Consider the following 13,788-nt stretch of genomic DNA (forward strand, 5'->3'; position numbering starts at 1 on the left):
AAAATAATTTGCTAGGGAAAGTGTCTTGGTTTATTTCTGAAATCTTTACTATGAATGGGAAAAAGTATTTTCTCCCATTGCAGGGGAGAAAAACACTGTTCCCTAAGTGTTAAGTCAGCTGCTTTTCTGGACAAGGAACAAATCTCAGCTGCATTTGGAGCTGACAGTGACATCAGACAATGGCAGGCGGACCGCCCACTGTAACAGAAACCATCATGGCCGCAGCCATGCTATTCTCTGCCAATCCAGCTGTGTGATGGTGGTTAAAAAGTAATAATAAAATCACCAACCTCAGAATGCTTTCGCCAAATGTCTATGTTCTTGCGCTGGGCTTTCGAGAAATGGTCCCAAGCTTTTTGTCTGGTAGAAGCGTTGAAAACGGCCACAATCTGCTCAACTTTGGTGAACAAGGAAGTCAAACAAGACAAGTAATTTATGTTGTGATCACTATAGGGAAGCAAAGCAAAGACACTAGGAGTCTATGGATGATGTCACAATAGAAACAACATCATCAATATCCATCCAATTTGTGCCTTTCGTACTTACATTTTAGCAAGGTTGGGGATGTCTCCCTTCAAGTCTGTCTCCATAACTTTAGGTTAAAACAAATTCTAAGTATGACTGGGAGAAGGGCATGGGCATCTACTTCCAAGCATTCTTTAGCTGTTGTTTCAATACGTGATTTGGTCTATCTATATACCTAGATCTATAGATATATAGACACTGGTGTTGGCATCCAGATATACAGACAAAGTAATGCCAGGGTTGGGTGCAGAGAAGTGAAGCCAGGGAGAAGTGGCTGAATGAGGAAGAGCCAAACATACATCATTTTCTCTTTTGGTCTCTATCTCAAGGACTCAGTCACAGTCCTCTCAAGACATTATCCTGTCCAAGTTCCAAGTTGGGACAATGAATAGCCGTGCCATATCTCCCCTCAATCTCAGGGGGTCATTTTTCCTCCTTGGCTCCTTTTTCTCCCCCTGTTGCACTGACTGCAGCCAGCCCTCCAGCCCTCTGGCAGGGAACAGGAACCATAGCCTCTACCTCAAGACAGACCAAAGCTCACCCAACCAGCGGCACTGGCATGCAGGTCTTATTTCAACCACCATATGGCGCCCTCCATAGCTCCTCATGATCACATTCCATTATCGCTTTCACAAGGCTCCCCGCCCTCTGGCTCCCAAACCACTTGAAATTCTAACTCTATCATCTTGACTTAATTTAGTACTTCTGCTGCTTCCAGGCCTGGGGCTACTGGACTGGTAAATGTTGAGGGGTTATGAACAAAACTACACAGACAAAGGCATGGGCTCTTAGTAGCGGGTATTACGGGTGGGGCCAACTAATAGTAGACTTAATCTTGCTTAAACAGTTATTGATACAGTAAGCATGAGATTAAGGAAATTAAAGCACTGAATTAATCATATGATTAAACCTGAACTTCTAAATTTTTAGTTAAGAAGGCACAGTTAAAATTAGCTTCTCAAGGATTCTAACACCCTATCAACATAAATCTTTCAAAGTGATTCCCAAGGCTCTATTATAAAAAAGGACATCAAAGCTCTTCCAAATCTTCTGGTGTCCAAAGAATGTCAAAGAGCAATAGAGTAATCCCCACAGAAGAACAACACTTGGTGCCATAATTTTTAAAATTAGCACACAAAATAAATGCAGGATGGAGCAGAAGGAAAAAAGCAGATTCCATTCACTTACAATATCGTGAATACTTTTCTATGCTGATGAACAACTACTTCTCAATCTATGGCTGATTTTCACAGAGGGCTTTTGTCTTTTTGCTATTAATATTTTTACTATTTTCCACTTCAGGAGGATCCCAACCCCAAATCTCCTTATTTAGCAAAACCTGTCATCATGTCACATGATGAATTTATTTGACTCAATTTTAACAGGAGGATTGGCCTTCAGTTTGACTCATACTCTCCTTGGGCACATGTGGCTTCCCTCCTCGACCTCAGCTGGAAGAACTAAACTCCAGACTAATCACCTGGGGCTGCTCTAAGTGCTGGCCGCCAGCTGACCACTGATCCTTAGTGCTCTGGTTGGCTGTCCTGCAGCACAGCCGGCAGAGGAGAGAACCTGTTCCGGTGGATCGCCGGGGCTTTCTGCATGTTTTGTCTGTACACAGGCTGGGATCATTGGGAATTCCAGCTGCCTTCTGTAGGGGCAACACAGAACAGTCAGCCCCAAATCTAGGCTGGCAGGGGTGGTGATCAGGAGGTTATTAAAGAGTAATGGGCTTCGTTGCTTATAATAACACAGCTCTTTGACATCATTTAGAAAAGGAAGAACTATGATGTCCTGACACCAGTCCTAAGGGGAAAGGACAATATGGGTTGAGACTGAGTGTTTGGGTGGTAATAGTGAAAATTCTGACATCAGTCAGAGAAGGCTGTTAATAAAAATGAAACACAAAAGAAAAGTATATCTGGCCAGGCGCGGTGGCTCACGCTTGTAATCCCAGCACTTTGGGAGGCCGAGGCGGGCGGATCACGAGGTCAGGAGATCAAGTCCATCCTGGCTAACACGGTGAAACCCCGTCTCTACTAAAAATACAAAAAATTAGCCGGGCGTGGTGGCGGGCGCCTGTAGTCCCAGCTACTCGGAGAGGCTGAGGCAGGAGAATGGCGTGAACCCGGGAGGCGGAGCTTGCAGTGAGCAGAGATCGCGCCACTGCACTCCAGCCTGGGTGACAGAGCGAGACTCTGTCTCAAAAGAAAAAAAAAAAAAAAAAAAAAAAAAAAAAAAAAAAAAAAAGAAAAGTATATCTGTTCATAAAAACATGTAAGGGGCCAGAGAGAATGAAGGTAAGGAAGACTAGTAATGCACCTGGAGGAGTATAGAAAAGAAAGAACTAAGAAGAAGGACCCAATGGCCCAATAGTGCACAGGTTTAGGGGTAAAAGGAGATCCCCTAATATCTACTCAAGCCATGTGCTATTAGATATTTCCTGTTTGTGGCTAAGTGCCTCGGTTACTTAGAACACGTTATTACCATATCCCAGGGCATAAGTTCAGTTCATTCATTCATTCAACAAACATCTGGATTCCTGTTAGCTACCAGGAACTTGATTAATTGCTAGAAATATATGATCAAGGCCCAGTCTTGTCCTTGATGCAATCATAGTCTCAGAAGAGAAAGAAAGACAAGCAGATAATTATCCTGTGCAAGAGAGGTGCAGATGACAGCTTTAAAGACACAGAAAAGAGAAGAGAGTAACTAAGTAGATAGGTGGCATTAGAAAACATTCCACAAATAGGGCAACATTTCTGCCAAGTCTTAAATAGTGAAGCAATGCTTGCTTGGCAGAGAAGGCAGGAGTGGCCTGTTCAAAGGCTGGTATAGAGTTGTGGGAGGATGAGTGAAAGTAGCTGTGGGGCTGGGGCTGGGGCTAGTGTTAGGTATGAATCAAGAGGGACCATGTATGCTATCTCTGATTGGGAACTTTATATTGTAGCATTGGCTTGGGAGAAATTACAAAGGAATGAATTAAGGCAGAGGCTGTGGCATGGAGTGTGGCACAGGCAGTCATTTGACAGGGAGACTTGATAGGAGGAGGCAGCTGACTTGCTACATGGGAGGAGGAAGAGGGGTGGGAGGTACCACGATGACTGGAGCTGGGAAGTACATCCCAAACTATGAGAACAAGCACCGGTGGAGGGCTGAGAAAGAAGATAATGAATTTGCTTTCGGACATATTGAGTTTGAGATGCCTGAAGACCATCCAAATGGAGCTGAAATATGGATTAGGGGTTCAGAAAGAAGTCAGAATTCAAAGAGATATGGCCAACATTTTCTGGGCCATTCTCAATTTCTTGTATTCTTTTTCAATAGGGTAATTAATTAGATGTAAAACTAAGTGGGATTTAATTTTATACTTATGAACCTAGACACTTTTTTTCCCTATACCAATCAAAAAGCAAAACAAAAACAAAACAAAACAAAATCCAACAAAACCCCAATAACTGTGTAACTCAGGTTTGGAAACCACTCTCACAGTATTCACATGGCCCAGTTTTACTTCTCTCATTGCTGCACACACTGTCCCTGAACCAGCCATTTGTCTTGCAAATGAAAGTTCTTGGGCACACACAAAAAAGGACTCTGGAGGAGTGCTTTGATCAGCATTAATTCGTTATCATTAGGGAAAAAGCACCTCTAAGAGTATGCCCTAATGAATGTCATTCAAAGACAGCATATTTTTAAGCTCATGAATCAGGATGACTACTGGTATTGATGTAAATACACTATTCATTGCTTATAGCAGGAAACACCAGAGAGGAAGTCCATGAATTAAATGACCACTGACTACCTCTCTGGTATAATTCATACTACTTACTCTATCTATATACGATAAAACCTGTTAAGAAGTTACTATCTGAACAGGCTCTTCAAAACTTTGCTTCTCAGAGAAAGATATAACCAGCAAACAAGATGGCATTGGCATTTGTTCAAAACAAGTAGCTTATAGAAGTGCTGCGGGCAGAACAAATTGAGACCCACTCCCTACCCAATGCCTTCACCACCTCAGTGGTCTACAGAGTAGTGGCCAGAGGCCCCACACAATCCTGTATCAGATAAAAAGCATAGATTCTGTTTGATTGCCACTTACTTACTCAAGAAAGTATGCTCAAAAGTTTTGCAGGTAAAGGAAATTTTTTTTCTTTGAGGGATAACATTTTCCGAAATCTTCTATTAGCAACTGAAAGAACTCTCCATCAGAAAATTTAAATTTACCCCTCACACTTTGCAAATCTTTCCCCCCAATTCTATGTTTTAATTGTTTTGCCTAAATTAGGTTATTTGAGGATCATAAGAAAATTAAAAATGACAAATTCTTCAGAAGTATGCCCGAATGCCAGTTTTAGATATCACAGTAGAGCCCCTAGCATACCTAGCAGCTGTAAGTGACCCTAAGGGCAGGATAAACAGAGCCTTGATGAAGTTGCTAATCACTCCATACAGCTGCAAACCCTCACTAGTGGCTATTCATTAGCTTACACATATGTATGTGTGGAGATACATACACTCACCTATCATACACACATTACACACATATATGTATATATTCTTCCAGTTTTAAAAAAACCCATAAGATTAATTTAACAACTTCTTTTGCACTTTTCCCCACCCCAAAATGTCTGGACATTTGCTGAGTTTAGAACACACTTCTTACTGATAGAGAACTTTACAGACTGTCATGAGAAGCACTGGTCTTTAGCCTTCTCAGGGAAGGAAAGCTCAGAACAGGACATCCATTTATCCAGGAACAGACCACACTGAAGCAAGCTCCCTGGGAAAAAGCAGCCACTGGGTGCAAAAGCTCAGATTTCTGGGCTGCACAAGACTCCTGAATTTTGAGCTTTGGGCAGGAATGCATGGGAGATGAAAGAGAAAGGTTAGAGTCCTCCAGAGAACAGGAACACAGCCCTTTTCCCTTCATGTCTTGCCGACTGCCTTCTTTCTCACAGGCCCCACACCTCTTATATTCCTTGTTCCAGCTAAATAGCGGTCAAAGAGCCTTAATCCAGTTAGTGTTCCAAATATCTGGAGAAACTGATTAAGTCCTTAAAGGCAGTAGGCTTGCCTAAATAAAGCACCTCAAACAAATCTTCCAAGCTTAGTTTTGTTTTTTAATGCCATCTGGGCTCATGTTAGAGCCTCAACTCTGCAGGGTACAGAGGACATTTTTCTTTCTTTAAGGGATAACATTTTCCCAAATCCTCTATGAATAGCCCATGAGAGATTTTCAAAGGCATATGACACAAATGAAATAGTTGACCTCTCCCACCCCAGCTTGTTTTTGTTGTTTTAAAATACCAATAGCTAGGGGAGAAGGGACAGAAGAAAAGTGTAAGGCTTTAGATGTAGTGCTGGAATCGGTGAGCCTTGGCTCTAGACTGAAGAATTATAATGGAGGGAATGCAGTAAGTGATTCCAGCTCTCAGGATACCCAGAGGAACAAGACAAAGTCCAAGGGAGCAGCGGTAAGTGTTGGACAGCACATAAGAGGAAGCTGCTGCTATAAAAGAGATTCCCAGACAGACTCCTGCACAGTCACTCGGGTTCTGGGTCTTGAGCATGAAGGAGATGGCAGTCAGCCTGGCAGAAAGCCCAGGAAACAGAGAATGAATACGGTCAAACCCATACTTTAAGGAGGCATGGACCGGAATTTCAAATTGAGGAGGAAAAGGGCATTCTGGGGTTTTGTCTTAAGATATGTAAAAAAAGCCTCACATGACATTGTGAGTCCATTACAGCCCTCTTAAAACCGAGGCCAAAACACCAACAGCAGACATCATATTTCTGAACTTCCTGGCTAGATGAGGCCAGATATTTGTTTCTTTTAGGGCAGCATCCCTAACATTTTTGGCACCAGGAAATGGTTTTGTGGAAGACAGTTTTTCCATGGACAGGGGATTGGGGATGGTTTGGGGATGAAACTGTTCCACCTCAGATCATCATTAGTTAGATTCTCATAGGGAGCATGCAGCCTAGATCCCCTGCATGCACAGTTCACAATAGGGTTCACACTCCTGTGTGAATCTAATGCCACTGCTGATCTAACAGGAGGCAGAGCTCAGGTGGCAATGCTCACTCACCTGGTGCTCACTTCCTGCTGTGCGGCCCAGTTCCTAACAGGCCATGGACAGTACTGGCCCAGGGGCTGGGGACCTCTGTTTTAGGGAATAGAATTTGAATAGAATAAAGAGAAACCTACTGATCACAGTATATAAAAAAACAGGATGTTTTAGGCAAATTTCAAGCAAGCAAGAAATGATCAAATTGTTCAAATAAAACAGAAAGATATTAGGCATATAGTGACTTTTAAAGATTTGCATCACTCCAAGTATACTCCAGAGAATTGTAGAGCACTTTATTAATGCATATATTTAAAAATTTTAGAAAGTAAAGCAATCCATGAGATTATAAATCTAATAGTTCCTCAAAATATATAGCATTTATTAAGCTTTTTAAATCCAATAAATCTCCTGCCTAGATTACCCCTACTGACTAAATGAAAGTAATGTATGTACAGAAGAAAAAAGGGACGATATAAAAAAAAGTCTACCTTCCCATCTTGACAACTCTACCAACTTCTCTTTTTAAAGGTAACCAGTAACCACTATTAACAGATCCTACCACATCCATCCAGAAAATAAGGTTATGCATATAGTACAAACAGTGTGTACTTTTCTATGAGAAACCTTTTTTACTTACACAAAGGAGCTAATATTATATGCGCTATTCTGTACCTTGCTTTTTTCACTTAATATATCTTGGAAATCTATTCATATGTATGTTATCAATAAGGCTGCTATAAACATCTTCCAACATATCTTCGGAAATCCTTACATAAATATCTTTATAAAAAATTCCTAGCAGTAGAAAGGCTAGATAAAAGAGCACCTGAATTTTTAATTTTGAAAGGTACTGGCAAGTTACACTCTATGTCCCTGAAGTGTTTTTCAGTTTGTTTCTCTTACCCTTTGCCAACAGTGCATAATCAAATTTAGCTTTTGCCATTCCTGATAGACGACAGAAGGCATGAATTACATGGTGACCAATTGTCTGCACCAGTGATATGTATGTTTGCAGTTTCCATTACAAATAACAGAAACAAGTCCAGACTCATTGATCCTGCCCTGTATTCAGTTGTTGGCTCAATGCTAAGAGTCATCACACAGCAGCAGGAGGAGAGATCTGGTTTCTGGGGATCTTTTCTTCTTTGTGACCCTCAAAATGGCAACCCTGATCTCCTCTGGGTCTCTACTAACTCCCTTAATGGTTATGAAAATCATATAATGGTAATAGGAGATTTCTTTCTTTTTGAGACGGAGTCTCACTGTCACCCAGCCTGAAGTGCAATGGCATGATCTTGGCTCACTGCAACCTCAGCCTCTCAGGTTCAAGTGATTCTCCAGCCTCAGCCTTCCGAGTAGCTGGTATTACAGGTGCACACCACCACACCCGGCTAATTTTTGTATTTTTAGTAGAGACGGGGTTTCACCATGTTGGCCAGGCTGGTCTCGAACTCCTGACCTCAAGTGATCCGTCCGCCTCGGCCTCCCAAAGTGCTGGGATTACAGGCATAAGCCACCGTGCCCAGCCCTGTGATAGGCAATTTCTAATTACTTAGCCCTTACTGGGCCAGGCACTATGCTTGATGATTTAAAACAGTAGTTATCAAAGTGTGGCTCCTGGACCAGCATCATCAGCATCACTTGAGAACTCACTAGAAAGGCAAACACTCAGACCCCAGACCTACCAAAGGAGAAACTCTAGGGATGGGGCCCAACAGACTCTGCTTTAACAAGCTCTCTGCATGATTCCAAGGCATGCTAAAGTTTGAGAACCTCTGATGTAACACATTATCTTACCTAAGTTTTCCAACAACCCTCTGAGGTAGGTGCTAGTATGAACGCCCATTTCATTGATGAAGAAACTGAGGTTCACTGAGACGAATATTTACTTGTCCAAGGTCATGTATTTAGAAGTGGTGAAGTTGGCAATGGAAATTACATCTGTCCAACTTCAAATCATGTATTTATACCCATTATATGATGGGCCAAAGTCTTACGAGCTCTGTGGTGTGTAATGTGCTAGACTTTGTACTAGACATTGGGGATAAAAAGGGCCAAATATGCAGCTGGTCCTTGAGCTGCTCAGAGTCCCTGGGGGAGACAACATATATATGATTGAATCACAAGATGAGAATTGCTTAAGAGAGCTGCAGAGGGTGCCAAGGGAGGCCAAGAAAGGCTTAAAGGACCCCTTGGCTGAAACTTGCAGGTAGGCTGAATTTTCAATGCAAACAAGCCAAACATTGGAGGTTGTGATGGAGCAGGAAGCTGCATTTAGCGCTCTACAAAAGTATATTGAGGAACATGAGCCACGGTGCAGAAGAATCAAAGTGTCTGGAAAAAAGGTCCCTACTTCTTTTGTGTCTACCAGGCTGGAACCAATTTCTCTCAGTGTGTGCCCTCAGCCTTCTCATTTTGTCTAAAATCCAGTCTGTCCTACTTTTTTTGAAATAAAAGTCATTGAATAAGCCTCAGCAGGGGAAACTTACAGAGGTGGGGCCAAGGGAGTGTTTTTATGAATACAACACTGTTTTGGGGGTTACATGTAGAGGGAAAGACAGAGTTGGGGAACCTGTGTTAGTCACGTCTTAGCTCCAACACTAACTAGCTGTGTGACCTGAAGAAAGTGTCCATCTGTTTGAATCCCAAGGCAAAGGGGGCTGGGCTAGACCATCCTGAATCTCCTTTCTGGCTCTGGGAGCCTTTAGAACAGGGCTTAGCAAAGTTTATAAGGAAAGGAACAGATAGCAATTATTTTTGGCTTTGCAGGTCATACTTCTACCTTGCTATAGAAGGTGTCTACACACATAAGTGGTTTCTCTCCTTAAATAGAAATCCTCTCACTTTGTCTGTGGCTGCTCTTTCATGATTCTCCCCAGGTAAAATTTTCTTTGGTTGGAAAACAAACACTAAGTTGTACTTCTCTTTCAGTTACGCAGAGTCAAGAACACATCATCTCTGCTTTAAAGTAACTTTACTGACACCTTACTTTTCCTCAATTTGAAAGTGTCCTGGTTTTAAAAAATCTTTGTAAAAATTTTTTTACACATGGATTTTGTCCAGTGTAGCTCAGAGACTGTTTCCCAGAGTACCCCAATGCTATCAACACACATTCCCCTCGCCTGATGTGGGGCAGTGGCTAGAGTCCAGTCCTAGACCTGGGCTCATATCAAAGTGACAGAGTTTTCATCTTTAGCTTCCAGAAGTTATACCTTTCCTGAATTGCTGTATTTCACTTAATATGCACTCCGATTCTTTATTGTTCCAGAGTGTTAAGACTTGATTTCTATCTTACATTTTGGTATTATTAAAGATTTTTTTAAAAAACATAATGATTTGACTCAGTGTATATATTTTCCATGAGACTGAAAGGAAGGATACGAAAAAAAAAAAAAAAAAAAGACTCATTTCAGTTCTGGCAGGGATAGTGTCCCCACCATCACCTTTGGCATCCTGTGAAACAGAACATTCTGTGCTCATCCTTGATGCTGAAGTTTTTATACATATTATTTTCTCTGGATATTTATTCCCTGAGACCAAAGAGGTATTTTTTTTTAATGGAAATAATGTTTCCAGCACTTAATGCATTGGCAAATACAGCCATCAGTACAATTTTGAGGAGAAATAGAAAACCTGTCACATTGCTAAAGCAGTTATGGGGAATTTTTTTCCCATGGATGAACTACAGCAATGACTGCTACAGACATGGGAAAACATTTTAACACTTCATAAAATTCCTTTTCGACAGCAGGGGCCATAGAAGCCAAATTTCCCTTGGTGGAAATAAAAAATGTTTGGCTGAGATGTTCCTAAGAAGTAAATGATTTTAGAAAGAGCTTTTCAGGCAGAAGAAATGTGGACGAGGACACCAATCTGCCTAAAAGGGGGATCACAGTACACAGAGATCAGAAACCCCTCACATTTCACTCTAGCACTTAGCACACAACCTGACACTTGATAAATATTTGTGGAATGAATTTAATCATTCATTCAGGCACTTGAGGCTTTTACAATTTTACCCAAGAAGATAGATGAGGGGGTGACGGTGGAGAACTGTCAGTGCCCTGCGCAGCTGTCTTTGACAATAATTCTGACCAATCTTCAGTACCTGCAGAATCCAATGCACGTAATCTCAGGGTTGAAATGTGGCTTAAAATTCACAGTGTAGCCCAGGAGGAGTAACCTTCACAGCAAGGTATAGGCAGAACATTTGCACGGAGTAATATCTGATCACCTGTTCTATGATCACTTTAGGAGCTTTGAACCTCATGGTTGGGTCCTGGAAGATACCTGTATTTAGATATCCAGAGATGATAAAGGATCCACATGGTTGATATAAGAACTGTGGAATCTTAAGGGTGGAAAGGAACCTTAAGGGATTATCTAGTTAAACCCTTTTATTACAGAGATGAGAAAAAGGAGACTGAAGTTGCTTAAAAGACTTTCCCAAAGTCACAAGGCTAATTAATGGTCAAACTTGGATCAGAACCAGATCTCTCTACCTAGTCAAAAGTCTTTCCACCATTTGCAGCTTTTAAGACCTAAGATGAGGCTGATGCCATTTCCTATCACAAATGTATAAAGCAAAGTTGCATGATAGTTCTAACTTTTCCAATCTCCAGGTTGAAATAATATTGGTAACAGTACTCCAATACTCCTACTGTAAAATTCTCAACTAAAGTATATGCTGTATGCTCTACTTTAAAGAGAATGGCATATTAGAGCTAAGATAATTGAGATCATGGTTTACTAAAAAACACTTAGGCTGTGTTCTGCAATATTAGGTTCTAGCCCAATTTTCAGCACCATGTTCCTTTCCACCTGTGATTGGTCAATAACCAACATTTTTTTTCTTAGGTCTTCTATGTGCTTACAAGAATTATGCCAGGTCCAGAAGTGGCACAGTGAGGTAGAAAAGAGAACAGTAAGTGGTCCATGTCTCTATTTAGCCTAAAATCTTGCTAGAGGCAAAAGCAAGCAAACAAACCAATAAACTTGATGCACATAAAATAATTAGAAAATAAGTAAGTGCTCAAGTAGATAGTATTAACAAGTGCTGCACATCAAAAAGCTTATCCACCATAATCAAGTGGGCTTCATCCCTGGGATGCAAGGCTGGTTCAACATACACAAATCAATAAATGTAATCCAGCATATAAACAGAACCAAAGACAAAAACCACATGATTATCTCAATAGATGCAGAAAAGGCCTTTGACAAAATTCAACAACCCTTCATGCTAAAAACTCTCAATAAATTAGGTATTGATGGGACGTATCTCAAAATAATAAGAGCTATCTATGACAAACCCACAGCCAATATCATACTGAATGGGCAAAAACTGGAAGCATTCCCTTTGAAAACTGGCACAAGACAGGGATGCCCTCTCTCACCACTCCTATTCAACATAGTGCTGGAAGTTCTGGCCAGAGCAATCAGGCAGGAGAAGGAAATTAAGGGTATTCAATTAGGAAAAGAGGAAGTCAAACTGTCCCTGTTTGCAGATGACATGATTGTATATCTAGAAAACCCCATTGTGTCAGCCCAAAATCTCCTTAAGCTGATTAGCAACTTCAGCAAAGTCTCAGGATACAAAATCAATGTACAAAAATCACAAGCATTCTTGTACACCAATCACAGACAAATAGAGAGCCAAATCATGAGTGAACTCCCATTCACAATTGCTTCAGGGGAATCCAACTTACAAGGGATGTGAAGGACCTCTTCAAGGAGAACTACAAACCACTGCTCAATGAAATAAAAGAGGATACAAACAAATGGAAGAACATTCCATGTTCATGGGTTGGAAGAATCAATATCGTGAAAATGGCCATACTGCCCAAGGTAATTTATAGATTCAATGCCATCCCCATCAAGCTACCAATGACTTTCTTCACAGAATTGGAAAAAACTACTTTAAAGTTCATATGGAACCAAAAAAGAGCCCGCATCACCAAGTCAATCCTAAGCCAAAAGAACAAAGCTGGAGGCATCACACTACCTGACTTCAAACTATACTACAAGGCTACAGTAACCAAAACAGCATGGTACTGGTACCACAACAGAGACATAGATCAATGGAACAGAACAGAGCCCTCAGAAATGATGCCGCATATCTACAACTATCTGATCTTTGACAAACCTGACAAAAACAAGAAATGGGGAAAGGATTCCCTATTTAATAAATGGTGCTGGGAAAACTGGCTAGCCATATGTAGAAAGCTGAAACTGGATCCCTTCCTTACACCTTATACAAAAATTAATTCAAGATGGATTAAAGACTTACATGTTAGACCTAAAACCATTAAAATCCTACAAGAAAACCTAGGCAATACCATTCAGGACATAGGCGTGGGCAAGGACTTCATGTCTAAAACACCAAAAGCAATGGCAACAAAAGCCAAAATTGACAAAAGGGATCTAATTAAACTAAAGAGCTTCTGCACAGCAAAAGAAACTACCATCAGAGTGAACAGGCAACCTACAGAATGGGAGAAAATTTTTGCAACCTACTCACCTGACAAAGGGCTAATATCCAGAATCTACAATGAACTCAAACAAATTTACAAGAAAAAAACAAACAACCCCATCAAAAAGTGGGCAAAGGACATGAACAGACACTTCTCAAAAGAAGACATTTATGCAGCCAAAAAACACATGAAGAAATGCTCATCATCACTGGCCATCAGAGAAATGCAAATCAAAACCACAGTGAGATACCATCTCACACCAGTTAGAATGGCCACCATTAAAAAAGTGGGAAACAACAGGTGCTGGAAAGGATGTGGAGAAACAGGAACACTTTTACACTGTTGGTGGGACTGTAAACTAGTTCAACCATTGTGGAAGTCAGTGTGGCAATTCCTCAGGGATCTAGAACTAGAAATACCATTTGACCCAGCCATCCCATTACTGGGTATATACCCAAAGGACTATAAATCATGCTGCTATAAAGACACATGCACACGTATGTTTATTGCGGCACTATTCACAATAGCAAAGAGTTGGAACCAACCCAAATGTCCAACAACGATAGACTGGATTAAGAAAATGTGGCACATATACACCATGGAATACTATGCAGCCATAAAAAATGATGAGTTCGTGTCCTTTGTAGGGACATGGATGAAACTGGAAAACATCATTCTCAGTAAACTATCGCAAGGACAAAAAACCAAACACCGCA

General features: G+C 41.1%; 1 protein-coding gene across 12 annotated transcripts in view; it reads right to left on the reverse strand.

Annotated features, from left to right (window-relative positions):
* ENOX1 (ecto-NOX disulfide-thiol exchanger 1) overlaps positions 1–13,788 on the reverse strand; it is a 597,973-nt gene that overhangs the window by 111,635 nt on the left and 472,550 nt on the right. For all 12 annotated transcript variants that reach the window (XM_055244863.2, XM_055244859.2, XM_055244860.2 and 9 more), the window contains one exon: positions 291–397. In XM_055244863.2, coding sequence (XP_055100838.1) covers positions 291–397 — 107 coding nt within the window. The remainder of the gene's footprint in view (positions 1–290; positions 398–13,788) is intronic.

Source organism: Symphalangus syndactylus, chromosome 15 (assembly GCF_028878055.3).
Source record: "Symphalangus syndactylus isolate Jambi chromosome 15, NHGRI_mSymSyn1-v2.1_pri, whole genome shotgun sequence".
In the NCBI taxonomy this organism is placed as follows: domain Eukaryota; kingdom Metazoa; phylum Chordata; class Mammalia; order Primates; family Hylobatidae; genus Symphalangus; species Symphalangus syndactylus.